This window comes from Microtus oregoni, unplaced genomic scaffold (assembly GCF_018167655.1).
Source record: "Microtus oregoni isolate MIOR12 unplaced genomic scaffold, Mior012 000047F_ref0000412, whole genome shotgun sequence".
Lineage (NCBI taxonomy): Eukaryota > Metazoa > Chordata > Mammalia > Rodentia > Cricetidae > Microtus > Microtus oregoni.
This window is the reverse complement of record NW_024543221.1, coordinates 6,443,689-6,470,107: the sequence shown is the minus strand read 5'-3', so window position 1 is coordinate 6,470,107 and position 26,419 is coordinate 6,443,689. Positions and strand designations below refer to the sequence as shown.

General features: G+C 50.8%; 1 protein-coding gene across 1 annotated transcript in view; it reads left to right on the top strand.

Annotated features, from left to right (window-relative positions):
• Nucleotides 1-25,165, top strand: part of Capn2 (calpain 2) — a 51,156-nt gene extending 25,991 nt beyond the window's left edge. Inside the window, exons 5-21 of the mRNA XM_041635380.1 lie at nucleotides 982-1,150; nucleotides 1,984-2,067; nucleotides 3,129-3,214; nucleotides 5,488-5,562; nucleotides 6,577-6,737; nucleotides 8,353-8,522; nucleotides 10,095-10,106; nucleotides 11,053-11,264; nucleotides 13,210-13,246; nucleotides 14,365-14,430; nucleotides 15,527-15,584; nucleotides 17,440-17,504; nucleotides 18,736-18,804; nucleotides 19,273-19,351; nucleotides 21,254-21,370; nucleotides 21,612-21,670; nucleotides 23,794-25,165. Of these exons, the coding sequence (XP_041491314.1) occupies nucleotides 982-1,150; nucleotides 1,984-2,067; nucleotides 3,129-3,214; nucleotides 5,488-5,562; nucleotides 6,577-6,737; nucleotides 8,353-8,522; nucleotides 10,095-10,106; nucleotides 11,053-11,264; nucleotides 13,210-13,246; nucleotides 14,365-14,430; nucleotides 15,527-15,584; nucleotides 17,440-17,504; nucleotides 18,736-18,804; nucleotides 19,273-19,351; nucleotides 21,254-21,370; nucleotides 21,612-21,670; nucleotides 23,794-23,817 (1,543 nt within the window). The 3' untranslated portion in view covers nucleotides 23,818-25,165. The remainder of the gene's footprint in view (nucleotides 1-981; nucleotides 1,151-1,983; nucleotides 2,068-3,128; nucleotides 3,215-5,487; nucleotides 5,563-6,576; nucleotides 6,738-8,352; nucleotides 8,523-10,094; nucleotides 10,107-11,052; nucleotides 11,265-13,209; nucleotides 13,247-14,364; nucleotides 14,431-15,526; nucleotides 15,585-17,439; nucleotides 17,505-18,735; nucleotides 18,805-19,272; nucleotides 19,352-21,253; nucleotides 21,371-21,611; nucleotides 21,671-23,793) is intronic.
• The last annotated feature ends 1,254 nt before the right edge of the window (nucleotides 25,166-26,419 follow it).

The following is a 26,419-nucleotide window of genomic DNA, read 5'->3' as shown; positions in this document are numbered from 1 at the left end:
GGGACTGTTCTGAGTAGAAGTTCTGTTCTATAAAAGGATGACTTTGGCCCAAACTGGGCTCTTAATTCAAGGAGGTAATGTGGGCATGGTGCCGGATCACATGACGTACTGATAAATGGCAGTCATTGCTGTTTTTAATAATGTAAACTGGAACATTCTGGGGCTGACTGCGCTGGGCTTGAGAAGGAACCTGGCTTCTTTGGTGGGCCCCACTGCATTTTACCAACTGAAAAGAGCAAAAGCTTTACCAGTGGGGAAAACAAAATACAAAAAAAACCTACCCATTGCAGAGATAGGGAAATTGTGGAAACTCACCCAAAACAAATCACGTGGCTGGTAAGATTGGTTTCCCAGTTCCAATCCTCGCTGTGTCTCACCCAGCTTGCCCAGAGTTGTGCTGGGCCTGCCCAGGGTGTGAGCCCCTCTGTAGAGGTGACTCAGCTGCTGGTGCTAGTGGCCCCTGCATTGAGGTGAGTCCGTTTTAGCAGCTGCTGAGGTTAGAATCCCCACAGACCTAAAAAGGAGGGAGGCTTCAAGTCCTCAGCCGGGAAGACTGATGGAGAAGTCGTAGGAGTGAGCGCAGGAACCCGCTGTGTGCTTCCCAGGAAGCCGGCTTCATGGCTGAAGTATCTTTCTAAGCACCTAACTGTCCAACAGTCAACCAGCCAATCTCCCCTTTGTGTCAGTGGCAGAGTCCATGCCCGAGGCTGGACCAGATCATCGCTAAGTCCTTCCAGGACCAGGACTGTACAATTCTGAAAACATGTCACAGCCATGGAGGAAACGTGATTAGGGAGATAGCGCCTTGCCTTCCTAAGTACCCCCAAGTTGGAGATAAAGATAAGAAGACTAAAAGCGGAGGACCCCATGAGCTCCCGTGAGGGGGGACCTGAGTTGGAGTGGGATGGCCCCTTCGGGGATGACCACACAGGGCCAGCAGCATGAAGGGCCGTGAGTGGCAGCATGCCTTTCCTCCTTCAGGATCAATGGGTGCTATGAAGCCCTCTCAGGTGGCGCCACCACCGAGGGCTTTGAAGACTTCACAGGAGGCATCGCGGAGTGGTATGAGCTGAGGAAGCCTCCTCCCAACTTGTTCAAGATCATTCAGAAGGCTCTGCAGAAAGGCTCCCTGCTCGGCTGCTCTATCGACGTAAGTCCACACCACCCTCTGGAATTACCCTGGTCTGCCCTAGCTCAGGGGAAGCCCTGAGAGCGCCCGGGAGCTCATTAAGAACATTAGTGCATCCCTTGTTCACCACGCTGCTCATCACTTGAAGCCTTTGGCATAGAAACGCTGTCTCCAGCCCTTCCGTCCCCAGTCCATTTTCCATTCTGACTGCTCTGAATCACCCCACTCACAGAATCCAGTTTCCAGGAAAGTCCCCCAGCTTCTGCTGGTCTCCAGACCTTCGCCCCCCACCTGCAGGGCTGAGCACCCAGCAGCTTCTCACTCACTCTGTCCCAGTGCCCGTGGGTCCTGGAGAAGACTTCAGAGAGTAATTCCCCAAAATAGCTTTACAGGCAAACCTCAATAACAGGGATATGGGAGGTGGGCATGGTCTAGGCCCCAAGAGTTTCCCAAGTCTGTGCCACCCAAAAAGGGTAGTTTTGAGGAATTAGCGGTCCAATACACTGACTCTGAGGAGAACTGGAGATAAAAACTGCCATTTTGTTTATGCAACTGAGCTGGGCATAGTAGGGGTTGGGATGGGAGACCAGAGCATCTTGGCCACAGGTGCCCGTTGGGTGTCATCATTACGGTCCCCACGGGCACCTCCTTCACGCCCTCCCCATCCAGAAGGGGTGTGCTTGGGAATAGGTGCTCCCACTTGCTCCTTGCCGATCAGCAACTGAAAGTACCACGGGGCTCCTCCAGGTGGCGGGATGACTGCGCAGAGTTCCCCAGGCTGGGCCCCATGGCTTGTCCCTTTCTTTGGGTCGTTTTCGTATTAGAGTTGGAGCAGCTGCTGACTGTGTTTGCAGATCACCAGTGCTGCGGATTCGGAGGCCGTCACATACCAGAAGCTGGTGAAAGGACATGCGTACTCCGTCACCGGAGCTGAGGAGGTACTGGCCCTCTGGGAGGACCGAGTTCTTCCCCTACCCCCGCACCCCACTACTTGGCTGACCAGGGTGGGGCCTCCAGGCCCGCATCAGCGCGGCGCGCGCTGCCCCCTGCTGGCCACAGTTGCTGCTGCAGGCATTTTTCTATTCCAAGAGAGTTCCGACTTAATCTCTGAACCAGCTTTTAAAACAAAACCCAAACACAACGCTTTGTATCTGTATGGTATTTTATACTCTTCAAGATACTGTTAGTGGGCATGGTGCCTCATACCTGTAATCCTAGCCTCTGTCTCCTGTATGCTAGGACTTTTTTAAGAGATTTCTTTTTATGCATATTTCAACATTGCTAAGTTTTGCCACACATGCTCTCTCCATATGCATGGCTGTTTTTCCCGAGCCATTTACAAGTAAGCGGAAGCTATGGTGGCATGGGCCTGAAGTCCCAGTAACTTTAGTGCAGAGGAGGGTCACTTGGGTTCATGTGTTCAGGGCCATCCTGGGTAACCCAATGAAACCTTGTCTTAAAAAATAAAAAAAATAAAAATAAAATTCCCAAACTGCATCTTCCTTTCATCCAACACCTTTAAGCAAGTGAGAAAGCCTCTCTGAGAGCCCAAAGTACATCCTATTCCAGTTAGCTAATTGAGGTTTAGCCATAACACCCCAAACACAGGCAGCAGGGCTGGCCAGGCTGTTGGTGCCTCAGGCTGCTGACAAAGACTAAAGGGTCCAGCCCTCCAAAAGCCAGATCCTGGGAGCCTTGATTCTCATTTTCTTTGGTTTATTTATTTACTTTTTGCTTTGGAGAGGTGGTGTTGTATTGAGATGGAGTCTCACTATGTAGTTCTGGCTTCCCTGGAATTTGGGGGGAGGCCTCCTGGGTGCCTGGGGTTTAATTTTAGCTTTTCAGACTTGGGCAGCAGTGAGGGTCTGAGGGTCAAGCCCCTTCCTGCTTCTGTGACCCTCCTCCATCCACTTGGCTCTTGCTGGAGGGGGTGTGGGTGTGAGCCTTCATGACTCTCAGCCTCTTCTGCTTCTTTTCCTTCAACTGGACAATCCATCAGGTTGAAAGCTCAGGAAGCCTACAGAAATTGATCCGAATCCGGAATCCTTGGGGACAAGTAGAGTGGACCGGGAAGTGGAACGACAAGTGAGAAAAGTGTGGGGTGTGCCAGGGTGCAGGGGGGTGTCAGGGTGCGGGGTGGGCCAGGGTGCAGGGGGGTGTCAGGGTGCGGGGTGGGCCAGGGTGCAGGGGGGTATCAGGGTGCGGGGTGGGCCAGAGTCGGGGGAGTGTCAGAGTGTGGGGTGTGCCAGGGTGCAGGGGGGTGTCAGGGTGCGGGGTGGGCCAGGGTGCAGGGGGGGTGTCAGGGTGCGGGGTGTGCCAGGGTGCAGGGGGGTGTCAGGGTGCGGGGTGGGCCAGAGTGGGGAGAGTGTCAGAGTGTGGGGTGTGCCAGGGTGCAGGGGGGTGTCAGGGTGCGGGGTGGGCCAGGGTGCAGGGGGGTGTCAGGGTGCGGGGTGGGCCAGGGTGCAGGGGGGTGTCAGGGTGCGGGGTGTGCCAGAGTGAGGGGGGGGTGTGAGGGTGCGGGGTGTGCCAGGGTGCAGGGGGGGTGTCAGGGTGCGGGGTGGGCCAGGGTGCAGGGGGGTGTCAGGGTGCGGGGTGGGCCAGAGTGGGGGGAGTGTCAGAGTGTGGGGTGTGCCAGGGTGCAGGGGGGTGTCAGGGTGCGGGGTGGGCCAGGGTGCAGGGGGGTGTCAGGGTGCAGGGGGGGTGTCACGGTGCAGGGGGGTGTCAGGGTGCGGGGTGGGCCAGGGTGCAGGGGTGTGTCAGGGTGCGGGGTGTGCCAGGGTGCAGGGGGGTGTCAGGGTGCGGGGTGTGCCAGGGTGCAGGGGGGTGTCAGGGTGCAGGGTGTGCCAGGGTGCAGGGGGGTGTCCGGGTGCGGGTTGGGCCAGAGTGAGGGGGGGTGTCAGAGTGTGGGGTGTGCCAGGGTAAGGGGAGAAGCTTGGGTGGGCAGGGTGCCAGGTGGGCCAGAGGGCGGGGAGGGAGCAGGGGGGCCAAGGGTCAGGATGTGCCAGGGTGTGGGGTGGGGGAGTCAGGGTGAGGGAGGGAGGTGGGCCAGGGTGCGGGGTGGGGTTAGGGTGGGGGGACAGGGTGCAGGGTGGGGGGTGGGTCAAGGTTGGGGGTGGGCAGGGTGGGGGTGTTCAGGGTACGGGGTGAGCCAGGATGCAGGGTGGGGGTCAGGGTGCAGGGTCAGCCAGGGTGCGGGGTGGGGAGGGCAAGATGAGCCAGGGTACATGCATTCTACTAGGACCTGTTGAAACCCAGAGCGGAGGCACTGTGTGTGGTACCAAGAAGTGAGGTTCTGAGGTCATTCACCACTCACACCAAGGGTGCCAGGGCTGTGCCCTTTTAAAGGGTCTTGTAAACAGGACACCACTCCCTGCACTAAGGTGCTGTGCCCAGGCTCAGGCCTCCAGCGGGGCACATTCTTTTCACCTGCATGCCTTTTTTCCAGCTCAGACTCACTCTGCTACTGGACCCTCTAGGGAAAAGGCACCCATAGGCTGGTGGGATGGCTTAGCGGGCAAAGGTGCTTGGCACTAAAGCCTGACGACATGAGTTTGATCCCAGGGACCCTCGTGGAGGAATGAGAGAACCAAGTAGCACAAGTTATCCTCCGACCTCCACAGAAGCTCTGTGGCATGAGCGTACCACCACCCTGCTGCCATATGTGAGCACATACACACACGGACAAGGACACACACGAACACACACAGAAACGTGTGCACATGCAAAGTAAATAAAACAGTTAAAAGGCATCCTTCGTCCTAACAACACTTCCATCTCAAGGACATGAACTTTGCGCCAAGAGCAGAGATGTGCCTGTTGACCTCCAGGGCTTGCTGGTAGCTGTTAGATTTCAACCCTTGGGGGTTAATGCTCCATTAGCCTCTCCTCTGGGTCCCCCGCCCCCACACTCTTTCCCTACTGCACACCTCCCCTTCCTCCACCCTTTCTCTGGCTTGTTCCAGGCAGCCTTGGCCTCAGCAGAGGAACACCTATTGGCAGGCTTTCTTCCAGGTTAGCTCTGGGGGTCCTTAGTGGATTCCCAGTCGCCTGGAGCAGGTGATGCTCCCTCATCCCTGGATTGTGGGCCTTGCTCATTTTCTGCTCTCCTATCTGTAACCTTCCGGGAGAGAATGGCCTTTCCCCTTGCTCCCCGTACAAGGTTCTGTGCTTCTTAGGCTGTGCTTTGTGTTTCTCAGTGGGGCCTGGGTCCAGAGGGGATGACTCCCTCCTTCCGGCAGCCTAGGCCCTCAGTAGAGAGAGTGGGTATGCTCCGCGCCTCGGCTTTTGGGGACCGTGAAGAGAAATGGTTGTTATCACACACCCATTCCTAAGGCCTCTCCTGTTGCTTTACTTTCCAGCTGCCCCAGCTGGAACACGGTAGACCCGGAAGTGAGAGCCAGGCTAACAGAACGACAAGAAGACGGAGAATTCTGGTAAGACAGTGGAGGCTCCAGGGCAAGAGCCCCAGTATTCCACACAGGAAAGTTGCTAACCAGAGCATCCGGCAGAAATGCTTTCAACACACTGAGGACATGTAACATGGCATCCTGGCTTTGCCGTTCCTAAGTGCCAGGCAGGGTGTTGCACTTCTGTCATCCTAGCGCTCTAGGAAGTGAGGCAGAGGGCTCTCAAGCTGGAGACTAAGCTGCTTAGCCTAGGCAATCTAGCAAGAACTTGTTTCTAAAAACAGAAAAAAAAAATTCTCCATACAATCCTGAACAACTTTTAAATCTCTTCAAACTGTCTCCACAGTGGGGTTGACACCCTGAGCAATGTCACAAGGGCTGAGAGAAGTTCCTTCAGTAATGGTCAGATTCCAAGAGACAGCGAAGATGAGACCTTTCTTCCCACTAGTCCCCAAAGAGAGATCCCTGCTCATTAAGAAGCCAACTCCAAGGTGAAGGGATGGCTCAGTGGTTAAGAGCACTCTCTGCTCATGCAGACCTGAGTTCAGTTCCCAGCCCCACATGGTGGCTCACAGTTGTATGTAACTCCAGTTCTAGGGGATTTAGATCTGGCCTCCTCAGGCTCCTGCCTGTATGTGATGCACATAAAGTCATGTAAGCACACATGCATGATAGAAATAAAAGAAGTCTTCAAGAGAAAGAAATCAGGTCCTTGGCAAACAGAGGACCTTGGTGTTGCGCTGCCCCAGAGAACATCTACCGTGGTTACAGTTTACCCTGAGAGCCCATATGTTGTCTCAGCTGTATTTATGCATGGCTTTCACTTCACATCTGAGGGCTCTGGGATGCAAAGAGTTCATCAACTTGCTCAAAGTCATTCACTTGGAACATGGCAGTTATAGGACTAGATCTGGGACCTCTGAGTCTGTAGCTCTAGTGCCCACCCCTGGGTTCCATGCAGCTCCTAGTCTGACCAGGTAGAAGACCAAAGCCAGCCCCATGTCTTCTATAACTCAGGACACCCTGTCTCTGCTTTTCCAGGATGTCCTTCAGTGACTTCCTGAGGCACTATTCTCGCCTGGAGATCTGCAACCTGACCCCTGATACCCTCACCTGTGACTCCTACAAGAAGTGGAAACTCACCAAGATGGATGGGAACTGGAGGCGAGGCTCCACTGCAGGGGGCTGCAGGAACTACCCAAGTAAGGGCCCTGGCCACATGAGGCTGCAGCCACGGCATCCCACCCTGATAGATACGCCACATCTGCCTGGACGCCCGGGGAACTTGGCTGCCACTCGCTCTCCTCCTTCACCACCAGCCTTGGTCTCAGAATCTTCTTCTGACTTCTCAGCCATACTACTTCCTTCATGCCTTTGCCCTGATAAACCCTTTGGGCCCCAGATCCTCTGGGCTTATGGCTGTCATCCGCTTTACGGAGGCAGTGCTAAGGCCCAGTTCATAGTTAGCTACCCTAGGCCCTCACACACCGCATCCGTGGGGCACACCAGCCTCTCGTTGCAGTCTTCCATCTTCTTGAGGGTCAAGTTCATTTAGGAAATGTAAACACTCAGGCAGTGGTGGCACACCTCTTTAATCCCAGCACTTGAGAGGCACAGGCAAGCAGGCAGATCTCTGAGTTTGAGGGCAGCGTGTTCTACAGAGCAAGTTATAGGACAGCCAAAGCTACCAGACCTACAGAGAAAGTAGACTGCGACCAGCCAGTCCCTCCAGTCCCAGCATCAGTGTCCAAGGGACAGTTCTAGAGTACACCGCTGGGAAGCCCTTCTGCCACCCACTCAAACACCCCACATCTGTTAGATGGGGGTGGGGGTGTCAGGAAACTCTCTCAAGGACCTTGGAGTGAATGCTCTTGGCCTTGTGAGATGCTCTCCCTCAACAGTACTTACTCAGTGCTGCTACTGAGGTAGCCTAGAAACTTTGTATGTGAATGCGTGTATGTTGACACACCTGGATTTGCAGAAAGAAATGGCTCCATGGCTGCCAACTCTGCAAGACCACGCTTCTAACTGCACAAGGGACAGGAGGAGCTTGGGGTAATTACCTCAATCAGGAGTGACTCTGGGTCTTGCCGAAGATGGGTCTTAGAAGTGGGGATGTTAGAGACACCATGAGGCCGAGCAAGAGACAGAGATGCTGAACTAGGGCACAGGATACCCTGGCCTCTGCATTCACCACAGGGTAAGGGAAAGTGACAGGCACAGTATAAATGTCCTTAGGAAGCACCAAAACAAGCCAACCTAAAAGCGAAAAAGAACTTTGAGGGGCAATTTCTGATTTAGGTACTTCAGAGATTCAGGGTGTGCCAGGACCCCAGCAGCCTTCCATTTGCTCTGAGTAGGGGGTGATGAGCCTTTGGGAAGACTTCGCAGTGGGGGTAAGGATATAACTCAGGTGGTAGAGTGATTACCCAGCATTCACGAAGCCCTGGATTCAATTCTTAGTCTAGCAATCCCTGCACTGAGGAGGTGAAGTCAGAAGGATCAGAAGTTCAAAGTCATCCTGAGAGACAGCAAGTTTAAGGCCAGGGTGAGCAATTAGAACCCTTGAGGCAGAAGGCGAGAACCAGAGGAGGCCATTTCCTCACGAAAGGTGCAGATCCGCCTCTATAACCCTCCTCAGTCAGTAGCTACTCCAGCCAGGGGCTGCGGTGGGCCTCTGTTCAGCTTCCCCATCTTCCACCATCTCCCCTTTTCTCATCCTTGTCCCACTCCCTCAACCCCAAGGCTAGGGCCCAGCCTAGTTCCCAGCTCCCAGGCATTTATTCAAGGCTGTGCTTCTCTGTCCCTGATCCATAGATACCTTCTGGATGAACCCTCAGTACCTCATCAAGCTGGAGGAAGAAGATGAAGATGATGAGGATGGGGAGAGAGGCTGTACCTTCCTGGTGGGCCTCATCCAGAAGCACCGGCGGCGGCAGAGGAAGATGGGCGAGGACATGCATACCATCGGCTTTGGCATCTATGAGGTATGGGTGGGGCTGCACTCTGCCTTCCCTTCCCTCCTCCCAGCCCCAAGCACACAGACCCCAAACTCAGGACTTGGCATAAGACAAAGGACAGGAACTTTGCCAAGCCCAAGTAAAGATGCCAGGACAACTAGATTTTGCTGACACAAGGTCTGCTCAGCTATTTGTGTCTCCAAGAACCTCCTGGCCCTTCCCTGCACCTCCATAGCTACTGTCCCAAGAGTTCCATGCTTGGAAAAGATCTCTGTGTCCTTTTCACATCCCTTAGTCCTGGATGGGGTTCTGGTTAGCTCAGCGAACTCCAAAGAACAGAAAAGGCTTAAGCGAGGACAGAATATTCTAGAGCACACCAAGTATTGTGAGGGCTGGGCTGAGCCGAGAGGCCCTCATGGTCAGAGCCCAGCCAAGTCTTTGGCCTGGATGGGAGAGAGCCCAGGACAGGAGAAAGAAGGGTCATTGTGCTCCCCCGGGGTCTGCTGGCTGCAGCCCCGCTCTCACAAATCCCCTCGCTGTCCTCCAAGCCAAAGGAAAGCCATGCCTGCTTGACTGTAGCAGAGGGAAGCCTTGGTGTGGCCGTCTCTCCTCTTCAAAGTGAGGGCTAAGGCTAGGAGACCTGGTTTCATATCAGGGACCTGCTGCAGAGAGCATGGCCTTGATTAGCAGGAGGTGAGCATAGCACAGAAGACCTCGGGTGGCTGCCTATGTGCCTTTTTGATTAGTGAGAACAATCTGGCAACTTGCTGGGCTCCTCCTGGTTCTGCAAGCCGCCCCCATCATTCCCTCCCTCAGGTGCATGTTTCTCAAGGTCACCTGAGTAACCTTAACACGGCTTTGGAAAATGGCAAACATTACGAAGCTGGGCTTCTACCCACCAACTCCAAGCATACTCCTAGCACACTGGGAACCCAGAGAAGGCTTAACTGCTGTGCTCAGCCCTGCCAATGTGGCTGCTTCTGATTGGCTGCTGATCTGAGCCCCATCCACCAACCCGAGAAATAGAGTGGGACAAAACCCATCAGTTGTGATGTATACATAGGCCCTGGACTCTCAGCCTCTGGGGCGGAAGCTGAGGATGTCAGACTTGGGCAGGATAGCTCAGAAATGCAAAGTGAAATGTAGAACCTCACACATGCGCTTGGGAGTGTAGTCGTGGGCTTTCAGAGTTGGACAGGACTCTGGCAGTTACCAGTCCCATTCAAATGTAAGAAAACTAAGGCCAGCGGGGGAACGTGATGTAGTGGAGGAAATACATACAGACTGGATGTGGCTGGCCTGCCTGTGGCTTCTTCCTCCAACTGCACCCAGCCCTTTTTTCCCTGAGTGAGAGGTGCTTGTGGGCTTCTATGCAGCTGGCTAGTGACCTGAAACCACGTGTCTCCAGGCAGGAATGGTGGTAGGAGCCCATCCGGCATATCACCAGGTCCTGAGAGGGTTTTTCTTCCGATGTGAACTCTGTGTTGACCTAGTTAATAGCGCTGGAGCGCTGCAGAGAAAAGCCATAGAAGAGAGTCAGTCAGAGAGCTGGCGTGTTCATCCTCCCCACGTCTGAATCGGGTCTTCTTTACTTTGCAGGTTCCAGAGGAGGTACGTCTGCCACCTGTCAGCCCCCAACCCCAGGGTTCCAGCTGCCAACACGATTGAGACTTAGCCTGCCTGAACTCAGGGAGTAGCGGGAGCTTGGGAGGGGCTGGTGTCTGAGGGATGAGCCCTTGTCCCCTCTGAGCCCCACAGAGATGACTCCAATTCTGAATCCCTCAGGACAAAGTATCTGGAGAGTTCATCAGTGCTCTCTGCTTCCCTGTGGCCCTAGAGAAGCCATGTAGAGTTTGGCTGTGGTGGCAGCCTTCTGCTCTTGGACTGCAGCAAGCATGTCACCAAGGCCTCTGTGGCTCCAGAACAAGCAGGGAGGGGGAGAATGAACTGCATACTCTCCTGGACCCAACTCTCGGGCTAGGTGACCCTGTACACACGACATATCTGTCTGAGCTTTCGTTTCTTTTCCAGTATAAATGGTGGGCCATTACCTCCCTGGGCACTGTAGGCATGAACTGAGTTATTGAAGGTCACAGTTAACAGGTATAAGATGTTTAACAGCCTGGAGACTCAGAAGGCCAGGTATTAAATAGCCATATCAGGCGTCCTGACTCACCCATGACCGTCCTATTTTCACCAATAGACAGCTGAGCTGTATTGAGCACTAACTAACTAAGGAGTTGTGGTCCCAGCCTTAAGTGGCATCTGGTTTAACAGATGGGCCCCTTTCTCTGCCCCCCCCCCAAGCCTTGTCTTTCATTTTATCAGTGTGTGAAATACAACACAGAACTGACCTGGGTCCTTTGTGAGGGAGGAACCTCTGGCACCCTGAGAGTCTCCTAGAGCAGGTGGATGGGAGAGGGGAGCTCCTGTCACACCTGGTCACACCCAAGCTCCTTACCAGTCATGTGTTGTTAGGAGTGGAAATGTTGCTTTTCGTCTAAAATGAGTCGTTGTCCCCATTATCCCTTTGTCTTATTTCTCTGTTTAACATCAGCTAACAGGGCAGACGAACATCCACCTTGGCAAGAACTTTTTCCTCACAACCCGAGCCAGGGAGCGGTCGGATACCTTCATCAACCTCCGGGAGGTACTCAACCGCTTCAAGCTGCCCCCGGGGGAGTACGTGGTCGTCCCCTCCACCTTCGAGCCCCACAAGGACGGAGATTTCTGCATCCGCGTCTTCTCAGAGAAGAAGGCCGACTACCAGTAGGTTCTGCCACCTCTCCTTTATTCCTGGTCTGCCCTTCTCTTTTCTTTTTCTGTAATACTGGCTTATGTAGTGATATTTTGTTTGTGTTCGAACAAATGAAGCTTGCCTGGAGATTGGAGTGCAGGGCTAAGCCACTAGAGGCCAAGCCGTGGTGGCTCACACCTTTAATCCCAGTATTTGGGCGGCCCAAACCTTTAACCCCAGCACTAGGGAGGTGGAGCCAGGAAGGGAGATGACTGGACAGAGAGAGGAATATGAGGCGGGAGGAGACAGGAGCTCAGATGAGGTCAGTGCAAGGATAGGTAAACTGGACCGCTCTAAGGCTTCTTCTCAAGGAAGCAAAGGGGGGAAAAAACATGCAGGATATGGTTTTTTTTTTTTTTCAGCTGGGGAAGTGAGTAGTTTGTAGCCCAGGTTCACAGTTCATCTATGAATCATCAATAGTTAACATCATTTTAATAACCTGTGTACACCCTCTATTAGCCTATACTCTTCATAACCCTTGCTTTCCCAGGCCACGTGTAAGTGACAATGTGGATGGTCCATGCATCCAGAACTTTCCCTGTGTTAGTCAGGAAGTCTCTGGTGGAGGCTTTTAGGCAGACATAGCAAGTTCCTGCCATTGTCCCTGTGGCCTCGACTCACAGTACCTTCCGCCACATCTGTCCTTGTGTCAGTCATTCAGCCAGCAGACAGAACCAACTCTGGACTGTCTACGTGAAAAGAAGATCACTGAAAGGCTATGGGGACCCCAGCACTGATGGAGGGACCAGGGACAAGATGGGAAGGACAAGAACAAGGCTGTTCTGAGGACCATGGTCGGGACATCCTATGCCAAAGACACAAAGCCCCATAGATTGTGTCTGATGAGGTGGGCGCAGGCTAGACCCCAGCCATCACCTCCTGTGAGAAGGAAGAGGCCATGGGAGAGAGACCAGGAAACCTTTGCTTCAAACAAGACACCACAGAGAAAGCGTTCCAGTGCCCAACAGCTGTGAACCAGCAAATGTCACTAGAGTGTGGCTGTGGCTCCCAGCCATGACAGGCTCTCTGGTTTGGTTGAAGCTTGCTGCAGGGAAGGGACCCATTGGATCATCACATGGTGTGGTGGGAAGAGCTCAGAGTGTCCAGCTTAGTCGCCCCTGATGAGATGGGGACAAGCCCGAATAGCATTGCGATGTCACTGCTCTTGGTCAAACCCTCTCCTGTCCTGCTAACCACAAGCCTTCCCCAGGCACTGTCAGCCCTCTCGGCTTGCTCCAGCGTGCGCTCTCTGCCCTTCAAAACGGTTGCCCTGACCCAGCATAGCCAACCTTTTGGCCAATTAGCAGCACTGAGAAGTCCCTTCCCCCTCTGTGAAGCCACAGGTCTGTAGAAGGGACTCTGAGTTTAAGATTGCAGGTACACAGGAAGCCCCTCCTAGACTTAAGTACCCTCACGGAAGGATCCAGCCTATGAAAGAGACTGTGTGAGAGTCAGCTAACTTTCTCAGCAGATTCCCTGTGGCTTACTCCAGTCCAGCATGGGACAAAGAGTTAGAGGTTCCTATGGCAGGTCGCACCATGAAAGTCCTCCCATGGCAAAGAGTGTTTCACATGAAACTTCAACGTTGTCCTTTGAGACTGGGGTTGCGGCTCAGTGGCAGGGTGCTTGAACAAAACAGTTGCCAAGAAAAAGTCCAGAAGTGAGTTCACAAAGTGAGTCCATGGAGCCCCTGCTCCATGTGCTGTTTGATAAGGACCCCAAAACCAACAGAGAATTTTTGTCTCAGCTTCTGCTGCCAAGGGGCTGTACTATGGCAGAAGCTCAGAGTGCAGAGCCCTCCTCTCCCACAGCATGCTGGATTTAAACACTGATGTCCCATTTTATAGGGTGACTTCTGCAATATTTCCCATTCACCCTCCCCAACCTTCTAATAGTAAATTTCCTTTCTGTTTCCAGAGTTGTAGATGATGAAATCGAGGCCAACATTGAAGAGGTATGTCCTTCTTACCTCCCTAGTTCTACTCATTCTGAGGGACACAGAATGCAGGAGAGCAAAAACATGGCGAGAGCCTGGGTCCTTGACTGAGGGAACAGGGTTTGAAAGTGAGGCTATAGTCAGTCTCTTATTCTATTCATTAAAGCCCAGTTTATCCGCATGCGGTGGTGTGAGGGTGGCGGGGAAGGACAGAGCACCAGTGCTACATTGAGCAGGCTGAGTTCTGGTGACTCCCCTTGCTCGGCCTCACTTTTATCATCTATAAAATGGACTCAAAGGATAACAAGATTTCTCAGGTTTCAAAGGGTTTTAAGAATGGTTCAGTGGTAAATCCTGAGGGGCTTTTAGGATGTAAATCAGGAATTTTACCCAAGGCCCAATCTTAGCAAATGCAAGAAGTACCACAGGCTAGAGAAAGGAAGGGCTTCCCCTCTCTCTGAGGCCCTGAGGTGGCTCTTTGGATCATGGTTGCCAAAGTCTGGTGCCTGTTGTATGTACCTAGTGCAACACCAAACGGTTTGTCAGTGATCTAACTGTTCCACAGTATTCCACTTGGATAGAGCATACAAGGTCATTTTTGTTAAATATTAAAGGCACTTGGAATTACAAGAAGTTAAAGCATAACCTCCCTTCTCATGTGACTTCCACTCCCGCTCATGGGCTTTAGCTAAAAGAAACAAAACAAAACAAAAAAAAACCTTAGCTGAGCACAGTGATGCGCTCCTGCAGCCTCAGCCCTGAAGAGGTAGAGACCAGAGAATGAGGAGCTCAAAGCATCCTCGGCTTTGCACTGGGTTCAAGGTCACCCAGACTACTTAAAAGACAAGTGTGGTGACACAAACCTATCACCCCAGCCCTCCATAGGTGAAACAAGGATCAGGAGTTCAAGGCCACCCTCAACTACATAAGGAGTTTATATGAGACCTTGTCTCAAACAAAACAAAATATTCAGTTCTTCGCACTGTTATACATTGTAAGCCCAGCATCCTTAGAATTCTGGCCCGAGGGAGTGGAAGACTCTGGGAGTGGGAGAGGGGCTGCCCTGGAAGGGAAGGAGCATCTTCCTGTCAACCTTCACTTTAACCGGTCTCCTGTTTCTGCTCCTCACCTTCTAGATTGACGCGAATGAGGAGGACATCGACGATGGGTTCCGAAGGTTATTCGCTCAGCTGGCGGGGGAGGTAGGTGTCAGCAAAATTCTGCTGACTTAGAGGAAAAGTGGTTTTCCCAGAGGAGACTTCCATTTAAGGGGGAGGAAACAAACCAAGCAAAAGCAGAAGAATTTTGGTCGTCGCTCAGACCCTTAGCCCGACCCTTGCTCACATCCTCTCAAGCCCTCTGTTGGCTCTAAGAGACTCCTCTGTTCAGGCCAGCCCTGGCTCTGCTCTTCCTGAAGATTCTTGGCTCTCTTTGAGGTTGTTTTATTCCTCTGTGCCATGCCAACTGAGACTTGAAACGTGACTCCCCGTCTTGATCCCCATACACATACCTGAGATGGAAGGGTCCCATCTCTCCAGAATATAAGCAGTTTATACCAAAGCGTTATTTTTCTTTTTCTTAAAATAGTCCCCCAGGCCTCCAGTTCCACTACAAAGCCAGCCTGCCCTTCCTTCCCAGCAACTCCAGAAGCCAAGTGTCCTTCCCCATTGTAAGCTGCCTCCAGTGTTAACATAAGGCTGGTCTGTTGCCTAGCCACAGGCTCATCAAAGAGCTCAGGCAGACGCTGTTCTCTCTGCAGCGCCAGCTAACTCCCCTACCGCTTGTTTCTCAAGGGAAGGGGCCTCAGAGAAACTTACAGTCTCTTCTAATTGAATAACACATACATACCCTGGGGCTTGTTGTGGTTACACAAATACACCGAAGTGAACAGAGGTAGCTGGACCACTGCTGAGGAGACCTGGCAAATGACCCCAGAGAAGGGCTGAGCCATCTTGTAGATGACTGAGCTTAAGCGGTTTCAGGAAACCCAGGGTCTGAGTTGCAGAGGGTGGAGAAGGCCTGCCAGGTAGGAAGGATGGGGTGAGAGAATTACAGTGAGGAACATCGTGAACGTGGTCCCTGCCATACAGAAAGGGTGACTTGCTTGACCTCGTATGTGCCCTACCTTATAACAGTAGGTTGAACACAAGCCAGGTCACTACTCAGGGTAGACTGGGAACTGCTGAACCAACGTCTCTTGGGGCATTAGCAATGAAACAAGATCTATCCAAGACATTCACTGCGTTTCACCCAGCTCCCACAGGGAGCCCAGGATGATGATGTGTCCTATGTCTGCAGGATGCTGAGATCTCTGCCTTTGAGCTGCAGACCATCTTGAGAAGAGTTCTAGCCAGGCGTAAGTGTCCCCTTTGCAAACCCCTCAGCACTCTTACCCTTGCGGACATGAGGTGCCATGGGAGACTCCTCCCTCAGGCACATGTCCGCTGCTGTGGCTAACCTGTCACTCTCTGCTCCTATATAAGTCATTGCCTTTGCACTCCCAGCACCGGGACGAATAGGACAGAGGAGGAGGTATATGAAGCAAGGCTGCAGAGCAAAGGTTCCTGGGTCTAGCGATGACAGATCAGATCCAAATTCTACTACTTACAAGCGCTATAAATAAACCATGTTAGATAGATCACCCGTCTGACTTTTCACCCCTTATCTGCAAAATCCACACATTATGGCTCCCTCTTCCCGGCGGTTGAACATCCATCCAGAACCTGCATGTTCCATTCACTTGAGCCAATGATCCAAGTAATGACTAACTCTGGAAACGTCTGCTCAGGCCCAGGCTGGAGGCTCCCAGAAAGAATAAACAAGACTAAGTAGAAGCCAGAGAATGAGGAGCCAAGCTTATCATCAACCTTTTTGAGCTTGTGACTATCACTTTCTTGTGTGTATGTGTGTGTATGTGTATGCATATATGTGTATACATGGTATACACATGTATGCCACAGGGCACATGTAGAGGTCAGAGGACAACTAACAGGAGCCTGTTTTTTCCTTCTCTTGTGTGGGTTCTAGATGTCGAACTTAGGTCATCAGGCTTGGTGACAAGCACCTTAGGTTGAGCCATCGCGATGTCTTTTGTTTGCTTTTTTGTTTTGTTTTTTGCTTTGGGATGTGTTTTCATTCTGTAGCTTAGCACGACCTCCTTGGACTCAATATGTAGCCCAGGCTGGTCTTGATCTCACAACAATCCTCCTGCCTTGGGCTGCTGAGTATTGGATTTTAGTGTTGGGATTATAGGTGTGATTCACAGTGCCAGCTCTTCTAGTTGTTTCTTTAAAATCACCCAAAGACTAATGCTCAGTTCCCACACTGTTCACCACCAGAGAAGAAGGAAAATATACTCCCCCCATTGAATCATTACAAATCATCCTGCCTCTGATAGAATACTAGAGTAGTTAGTGTGGGATGCCTGAGGTTACACATTGTGACATCCCAAACATCAGCTCTGTCAGTCATCATGATGTCCCATCTGACACCAGACCAGATGGCCTCTCCCTTAACCCCTTAGGATAAGAATAAATCTTTGTTTTAAAGCTTAAGAAGAGTACAAGGTCTGTAGAATGTTCCATGTTTGGTGTCTGTCCCTCATAGACAATGGGTTGCTGCGTGTGAGTCTTGAACAAATGATTCACAGCGTGCTCGGCCTCAGGTGAGGATGGCGGAGCCAGCATCCCAGCAGGCCATGCAGGGCTTCCCCAGGGCTGGGCCCAGCTGCACTCCCCTCACCCTCAGGACAAGGGAATGGAGTGACCCTTGAGGCTGTCAGGCACGAGGGTGGTCACAGGGCCCCTGAGGTGATGGCTGCAGTGCCTGTGGAAGACAAAGTCGCTGTGTCCCACACAGCCAAAGTGCAGGAAGAGCTAAGCCATGCTTGGTTCAGCCCACTCCTCGTGGAGGGAAAAGCATGCACTATGCATGGACCTCTCTGAACTCAGACCCCTTCCCTGCCTGCCTGATGACTCCAGCCTTCTAAGTGTCCCCACACAGCCCCATGCCTATAAATGCAGGTTTCTCTGTCCCGCCCTGTTTGTCCAGCACACGTAAGATCCCCTGCTCTTCCCCAGTTTCCCAGCCAATTACTACACATGGCTAGAGTAATCCACCGGGCTGCTGTAGTGGCCGGCACAGCAGACGTGTCTTCTGTCAGACACTGCTAGTCTGAAGGGCCTTGCTCACATGTTTATCTTGTCTTTTAGGCCAAGATATCAAGTCAGATGGCTTCAGCATTGAGACCTGTAAGATCATGGTGGACATGCTAGATGTATCCTTTAATGTGCTCAGGGCGGAGACTAGCTTCCTCGGTTAATGGAAGTGAGTCCATTCATTTCACAGGCTAGGGGTGCGGACAGCCAGCCGGTCAAGTCCAGGGCTCGAAACCCTGGCCATACATCTGCCATCTCTACCCAGATCCACCATCTCTACCCAGAGCGGCCTGGGCAACTTCTTGAGTGACAGTGTTCTCCTGCTTCCCTAAACCATGATGTGTCTGACATGAATTTGTGTCTGAGGCAAGATTCCCTTCTAAAACCATGTGTTCATCTGTTCATTCTAGCACATGGTGGGACTGAGGCAGGAGGATTTCCAATTTGAGGTCAGCCTGGGCAACTGTCTTTTTAAAAAAAAGTTTCTTAGACCCAATGCCAAGGACCTGGCATCCTTTCTCTTTGGCCTAGCTCCCCCCGGGCCTCCCACCTGTCCCTGAAGTAGACTAACCATGCTTCCCCTCCATTTCTTTTTTTTTTTTTTAATTTATTTATTATGTATACATATTCTGTCTGCGTGTATGTCTGCAGGCCAGAAGAGGGCACCAGACCTCATTACAGATGGTTGTGAGCCACCATGTGGTTGCTGGGAATTGAACTCAGGACCTTTGGAAGAGCAGGCAATGCTCTTAACCACTGAGCCATCTCTCCAGCCCCTTCCCCTCCATTTCTGAGGTCCAGTAACAGAACAGAGTGAGTTTCTGTGACACTCCCACCAGCCACATGGCATGTACCTATGATGCGGCTCCCTTTACCAGACGCCTTAAAAGTACCAAATAATTCTCAAGGGCCCAGTTGTCTGTCTATCATCTCATAACAAACTGCTAGCCACAGCACCCCTGTCAGCAGACAGCAGGGCTCCATCACCCTTCCCCAGTCAGCAGACGGCAGGGCTCCATCACCCTTCCCAGTCAGCAGACAGCAGGGCTCCATCACACCCTTCCCAGTCAGCAGACAGCAGGGCTCCATCACCCTTCCCCAGTCAGCAGACGGCAGGGCTCCATCACCCTTCCCAGTCAGCAGACAGCAGGGCTCCATCACCCTTCCTGCTGTCCTTTTGAGAAAACTGGAGAGTATGAAAAGCGGAAGGCAAACCCTTCTGTAAAACCTCCCCACGCATGTGCTGGCAAGACTGGGAGATCCAGCCCACAGGCCAATCAAGTGCTACTGTACAGATGGTCACTGTATCAGGGACCACATACTCCAGGAACTTTCCTTGACCGAGGGCAGGAAGATGGGAGTGGCAAGCTGGGGCTGAAGGAGTTCTACATCCTCTGGACGAAGATTCAGAAATACCAAGTAGGGTCCTGGGGACCCTGGGGTGGGTAGGTCAGTGCTGGGGGATATTCCAGACATATGCATTAAGACGCACCCTCTGGAGGGTGGGGAGCGTTTCCAGGGGAATTGAACTTTATCCGTAGTGGCACTCCTGTAGGTCGTGACCCCTTTGGGGTTTGAGTGACCCTTTCACAGGGGTCGCATATCAAATATTCAGTTTCATAACAGTAGCAAAATTGCAGTTATGAAGTGGGAACAAAAATAATTTTGTGGTTGGGGGTCACCACAACACGAGGAACTGTGTTAAAGGTCACAGCATTAGGAAGGTTGAGACCCGCTGCCCTACTAAATATTGAAAGTGAAAGTGATTCTAGTGAGGTCAGAGTAAAGGCAGGGAGACGAAGACTTCACTCAGCACACACTTCCCGGGCACCTTGACACCTGTTTCGCTTTGGGTCAGGGTTCTAATAAGTGTTTTCCATGTTCCAGAAAATTTACCGGGAAATCGACGTTGACAGGTCTGGGACCATGAATTCCTATGAGATGCGGAAAGCACTGGAAGAAGCAGGTACCACTTCATACCCATGCCCCCTCGCCCGTGCTTTCTGCTGAGCCTCGTTCTATACCATACAGTATATATAAAGCTTTGCTGGTGGGTCTGAAGATGCAGCTCAGAGGTAGGGCTCTTGCCTAGCACCTACAGGACCCTGGGTCCTAACCCCAGCTCCACAGAAAAGTTAGACTAGCCAGAATTCGTTTGGTGGCATAAAGCAGGAACTGGTCTAAAACGACACACAAACGTGTCCTTCTCGTTCCCCTTGAAAAGACTGACTGCTCAAATTAAATGTCGTCCCGGAAGCTCTGCCCATAGTGTCTTCCCAAATCTAAGTTTTGTGTGGAACAGCCTGGCAGAGCAAGAAGATAAAGCCAGCTCTGAGTGTGTGTGTGGTATATGTGTGTTTGTGTGTATGGTGTGTGTGTGTGATGTGTTTGTGGTGTGTGTATATGGTGTGTTTGTGAGGTGTGTGTGTGCGTGTCCCTCCCCATGCTCCTCCCACTCTTTCCCCTGCAGAGCTGACTTGGTAGACTCTGACTGGCTCAGCAGAACAGACATCAGTAACTAGGGTATAAACCTAGCAAGACCAACGGAGAGGAGACCTCTGTTCTTGAGGACAAATCTGACTGCATGTGACTCCAAACACTGTGCATCTTTCCCTCGGGCAGACAAGACGGGGTGGGGTCTTCTGCTGTTAGCACCTCAGGCTCCTCCTGTCTACTACTTAGTGATCCGGGACAACAGGTCACCACCATCACATGCTGCCAGCAGACCCAAAAGGACTCCTTGTAGCATGAATTCTAATTGTTCTTATAGTAAAAACCCAGAGTCAGATATTAGGGGTGAAAGCTGAGAGATCAGAGAAGCAGAGCAGCCAGCCACTAGAGAGATCTTTTATCTCTACCAAATCCTCAGACTGAAGGGGAGATTCTGTCTCTCTGAAACCTCAGACTGTATCTGAGTTCCTGTCTCCTCCCGCCTTACATTCCTCTCTCTGCCCAGCCATATCACTCCTGTCTCCACCTCCCTAGTGCTGGGATCACCTTTGTGTGAGCCCTGTTTCTCTTTTAGACAGATTCAGTCTCATGTAGCCCAGGATCTGGGGTTCTGTAGAGGTGGGATCGCTACAGCTTCTTGCTTTTGAAGGCACACCCATGACTTCTGCTTGCACACACTGTTAGCCAGAACTTACAAGATCTCCTACAGCTGCAAGGAACGCTGGGAAGTGCAGTCTACATGCCCAGACAGCAATGGGCCTGCTTAAGTTCCTTTTCTATTCACAAGGAAAAAATACTATTAGTCTGCCACGTAAATCTAGGAAGAAGCTCATCTCCAAGATGCCTTAGAGCTAACTTACACCGTTGTTGCTACATGTCGATGACCATGGTCTTCAGTGCAGAACAGCATGACCACTGCAGAAGAACAGACAAAAGCGTTACTTGTTAGGAAAAAGCAGGGTGGTGGAACAGTTCAGAACCAAAGAGGGGCTGCATTGCAAAGTTCAACCATCACACTGCCCACGGACGAAAGCAGTTATGGGTGTAATTTAAAGTGTCACACAGTCCGGGGAGCTGGGAAGATGGCTCGCAGGTTGAGAGTATTTGCTCTCAGAGGACTGACTTTGGTTCCCAATGCCCACATTGGGTGTCCCACAACCACTTGTAACTTCAGTTCTAGGGGATCCAACACCCTCTTCTGGGCTCTGCAGACACTGAATCCAGGTGTCACACATATACAAAAGCACATACATGCAATAAAATAAATAAATAAAAATATAAAAATAAAGGAAGGGAAGAGAGTGTGTCGCATTGGTTCCACAGCCTGTGAGCAGAGCTGGATGGTGGGGTGGCACTCAGCAGAGCTAGCAGTGGGATCTGGCACTCAACCAATGGCTCTTTGTTCCCTCACCTCCAGGTTTCAAGCTGCCCTGCCAACTCCACCAAGTCATCGTTGCCCGGTTTGCAGACGACGAACTCACCATCGATTTTAACAATTTTGTTCGGTGTTTGGTTCGGCTGGAAACGCTATTCAGTACGTTGGCTCTTTCTGCTCCCTTAGCTCCGTTAAGGCCTAGCCTGTCTGTCACCAGGGGTGCGGCTGCTGACTGTGTCTGTCTATGAGCTGGGAATGAATTTCCCTTTTGTTAAACTGGGGAAGCAGGAAGGAGTCATAGCTTGTGCCATCCAGTGAGAACCAGCTGCCAAACTGGCCAATGCTGCAAATCTGCCTTTCCATGCCCTCAGTTTTCACATCCCCTGTCCTCCCTCCACAGAGATATTCAAGGAGCTGGATCCTGAGAACACTGGGACAATAGCACTCGACCTTATTTCTGTAAGTCAGCAGCTCACACCAACCCCGGCTCCTGGGAAGGCTGGTAGAAGATAGGTCAGACAGGCTGTTCCTAGGGTGACATTCTTTTGCAAAGTTCACATCTGACTGTAAATGGTTGTAAAGTCCCATGATGCACTTTGATCTTCTATTTCTGAACTACTTGCTGATTTTCCTGCCCTAGGAAAACACACCTGGCTCTCCTGCCCCATGAGTTTTGACTGGAGCGTAAGCACCAGGTTAAACTAAGGTGACTTGGGTATACCAGATGGCTGAGGAAAGAACCGATCAGCACTTGAGAGAATGTGTTTGTAGAATGAGACCCTTTGGGTGGAATTTAGCTGGGCTCTGGGAAGACCTGCCATTTGAGGCCATATCTACTCATAGTATTTTTTTTGAGACAAATACTTTTTTTTTTCTATTATCTCTTCTCTTTAACATGAAACTAATGATACATACATCTATGCCATAATAAACTTATGTGTCTACAACTCATCCACACACATCTCTGAGATCAGTCTAAGCCTGCAGTCCTCAACCTGTGGATCGTAACCCCTTTGGGGATCAAACAACCCTTTCACAGGGGTCACTTAAACCACTGGAGAACACAGCTATTTACATTATAATTATAACAATAGCAAAATTACAGTTATAAAGTAGCAAGGAAGCAATTTTATGGTTGGGGTCACCACAGCATGAGGGACTGTATTGAAGGGTTGCAGTGTTAGGAAGGTTGAGAACCACTGCTCTAAGTCAATGTGGCAGGCAGCTTCACCAAACAAAACATAGGACATCCTCTTGTCATCCTACAATTAGAAGGCTCACAGTCCCAGAAGCAGCGGGGTAGTAGAGAGTCTGCTGAGTGTTCACAAGGCCCTGGGTTCAATTCCCAACACAGCAAAAAAAGATAAAAGCAGCAGAGAATCCAGGACCACGTGACTCCAGAAGACTACAGAAGGATGCAGGACTAGGTGGGAATGGTAGCCACCAGTGCTTCCCCGTGTCACACAGAGGAGCCAAATGACAAGAAGACAGGGCTTGGGGTCTAACAACTTTTTTTTCTTGAATTTTGAACTCTTGTTTTAAACCAATCCTCAAACACTGCTCATTGCTGTGCAGTGCACTGTAAAGTACCCATATCCAAGTAGCAAGCTTTTTGCCAGCTACAAACGACCAGTTGCTTAAAGCTGTCTCTGTTAGATCACCTAGGAAACACCCCTAGCCTGAGCCTGCAGTTTAAAGGCAAGTCAACAGAACTGGAACATGAAACATGCCAAGTTGGGTTCTAGAAACTAGACGATTTCTCATTCCTGCTGGATAGCCAACTCTGGCTCCCCCACTCCCTGCTCACACATACGGGCCTCTCTTCTCTGACCAGCCCCTTCCTGTTTCCTAAGGAACACCTTTTATCCACCCTCCGTTTTCAGCCTTACCCTCCACAGGCTCCTAAAGATCCCTTAGGAGGAGCCACCAAGGATTAGCCTTGTTCAGAAAGTCTCCCCTTAATGCTGTAATTTTCATGACTTTTCAGCTTCAGTTGTGGGTTACATCACTCTGGGGGATTTTGACAAGGTCCTGATGACTTGGTGTATTCCACACCGATTTAGGGTCAGAGAGTTCCTGTCATGCCAATATAGAACCAAGGCTAAGGCCAGTGGTTTCTGGATGTCCACACCTCAAACTTTTTTTTTTTTCTGAGACAGGAACTCAAAAAAATTCCTGACTGGCCTGAAATTCTCTGTGTAGACCAGGCTAGCCTCAGATTTACAACAGTCTGTCTGACTCTGCCTCCCTAGTACTAGAACTCAAGGTACACACTACCCCAGCCCCTAAACAAACCTTTGATGTGACATGTGAGGGAAAGTATGAAAAGGCTGGTTCATACAGTATTTGAATGTCACCCTTAGTATGTTAAGCACTATGACAGCCACCAGTTCAAACAGCACAAATTATCAAACTGCTCAACTAGACTCCGGAAGTCAGGTAGAATGAACTGCTAGGGCACCGAGGTTCTAGTCCCTGGTATGCTTCCAGGCTCAACCGTCTTCCAGCATAACCCAAAGCCACCTAAAAAGCCTTTCATTTTAACAACGGTCCCTGAGTAACTCGTTCTTTTCTTCACACAGTGGCTGAGTTTTACAGTACTCTGAAGTTACATGCCTGAAGACTTCTAATGGAAGAAAACAGCCAATGCCTAAACTCCCAAACACTTTGTATCTGGACCTTGAACTTATGGGAACATTTACTGAAATGGATACCTGAAGAGTATAACCGTCTGAGATAGATGAATTTTCACATATCAAAGATTTGCATATCATTAAACCAAATGCAAATGAATTGTATAACCCTTGATAAGCTCGAAGAAAGCTTTATGTCTGTAAATAGTATACACTTTTTACTTCTACACATTTTCCTGTTCATAGCAATATTAAATTAGGAAGGAACGCAGAGAGGCTAAACGACTAACTGAGCAATCTCAGGCCACAAGGCCTTGGTGGGGATATTTAAAGAAATGTTTTAAGTTTTAAAACGCAACGGTGACATCTGCCACAGCAGCCCAGGGACTGCCACTTGCTCTGAGCAAACTGGGGGATGGGATGATGTATCCTGAAGTAGTTTGATGGAGACATCTAAAGCGTCCAGGAGCCAGCAGTGGTGGCACACCCCTGCAAACGGGAGTCTCAGACAGAGGCCAACCTGGGCTACCTAGCAAGACCCTGTCTCAAAAACTAAATCGGGGAAAAAAGAAAGCATGCTTCCATTATTTGATTCTAACAAAAGATAGTTTTTATACAGTGTCATGAACAGCCAGTCATTCTCAAACTCAAGTCCTTGACCATATTTGGCCTTACACGGTTGAGTCTCACAAACAGTAGGTAGTGACAGCATTACACCTGAGCAACTGGAGCAGTGCATCAGAGCCAGGTGTCCCGTTTGCAAGAAGATCACGTTAAAGGACAAACACGCTGTACGCCGTCGGCTGCCTCAACCTTATGTACTTCACTAACCCAGGGACTGTGCCTAGAGCTGGCGAGGACAGCTCAGAAGGTCTCAAAACAAACAAGCTGGCTTCTTGATCGTGGGAAAATGCTGGCAACATTGTAAACATATTGCCTTATCTCCTTCCAAATGTACTGTTAATAAAGTTGCCAATGCAGTCTCACACACACCTTGGTTTTCTTCCAAGCAATGGCCCCCGTGGGAGGGTTTATGAGCACACAGGGTTACAGCTGGGCTCTACTTAAACAGATCTGCCGCTCTGAACATTCAAATACCGAGAAAACACCTTACCTATAATTAAACTATGGAACTATATATACAATGTTTTAACATTCTAACTCAGAAGTTCTGCTCATTCGACCAGAAAGGGCAGTCCTAATTTCACCTGCTTGTTAGTCTCTATCATTGCTGGCTCCATCACTTAGGCCAGCTCCCACGGGATGAGGAGCCAGCAAGGGAGCTGAGAAAACCTGACTATTAAATCATGAACCTGGGATTATGGCTGTCGCTGGTGATGTCTGAAGAATAATAAAATGGAAAAGAAAGATGACTTGGTGAGGAAATGCTACCTATACTTTCATGGAAAGCTTAGTGGATAGATTTTTTTTTTCAGGGGCAGGTGATATATAACAGGGCTTCATATAGTCCAGACAGATCTGGAACTATGTAGCCAACACTGGCCTCGAACTCCTGATTCTCCTGCCTCCACCTCCACAGTGGGAATTCCAGCCTCATGTTAAGTAGTAGATGGATTCTCAAATGCAGCTAGAGTGGGCCAGGAAGGCTAAGATTATGGAGCAAACTCAGGCCCCGGGTATGAGCATCCTCTGTTCAGAGCTGGGGCTTTCAGGATAGAGAAAAATAGCTTGTCTAAGGACTACAGGTGCCAAAGGTAGTGGAGGTGGGGGACTGAGACGGGATAGGATTGAGAAGGGTGATCAAATGTTTGAAATAGGAGACTAGGAGACCCAGCTGGGAGGGGGCAGGAGTGAGGGCAGAGGTCCTGTCTTAGTAAGTTGAGAGAGGAGGATCTCAGTTTAGGTGTAGAATGGGGGCAGAATTGGCCACTCCCAAATGGCAGGCACCATGCAACCAGGCCCTCCTACCGCATTTTAATCTCAAGGGCTGACCCTATGGCCAACTGTACTCTTGGTTGTAAGGAGAAGGGCAAGGAGAGACCACTTTCAGTTCCCAGAACCCCATGGCAGCCTTAGATGTAACCCTATTACAAGGCTTCTGTAGCTCCAGTTCTGGGGGATCTGCTGCCCTCTTCTGACCTCTACAGGCATGGCATGCGGTAGTGCACTGGCATTCAAGCAAGCAAAACCATCATATACATAAAAGTCTAGAAACAAAAACTGGGCGGTGACCATTTTACAGGGAAGAAATAAACTCCCAAGCTTTTTGACCCCATCGCAATTATCCTAACCTATACCTCACCACAAACCTCTGCCCTGAACTGCAAGCCCAGACCTATATGGGCCCTTCTGTGGAGTGAGCACACATCTATCTCTGCAGTGTTTGTCACAGCTCCTCTGCGAGACATTCTAGTCACACACCTGCCCAACCCTGCCCTGTCCTTCCCCTAGGGTCATCGTTCTAAGCTGCCCCCCAAATCATGTCTCCACCTGGTACCACCTAGTTATCAACAGCCTATCTGTCTTCTAACGTGGCTAAATACCAGTTACCTCCAGATGCCAACTCTAGAACACCTTCCAGTCCACCAGCCTCAGCTGCCTTTAATTCTATTTC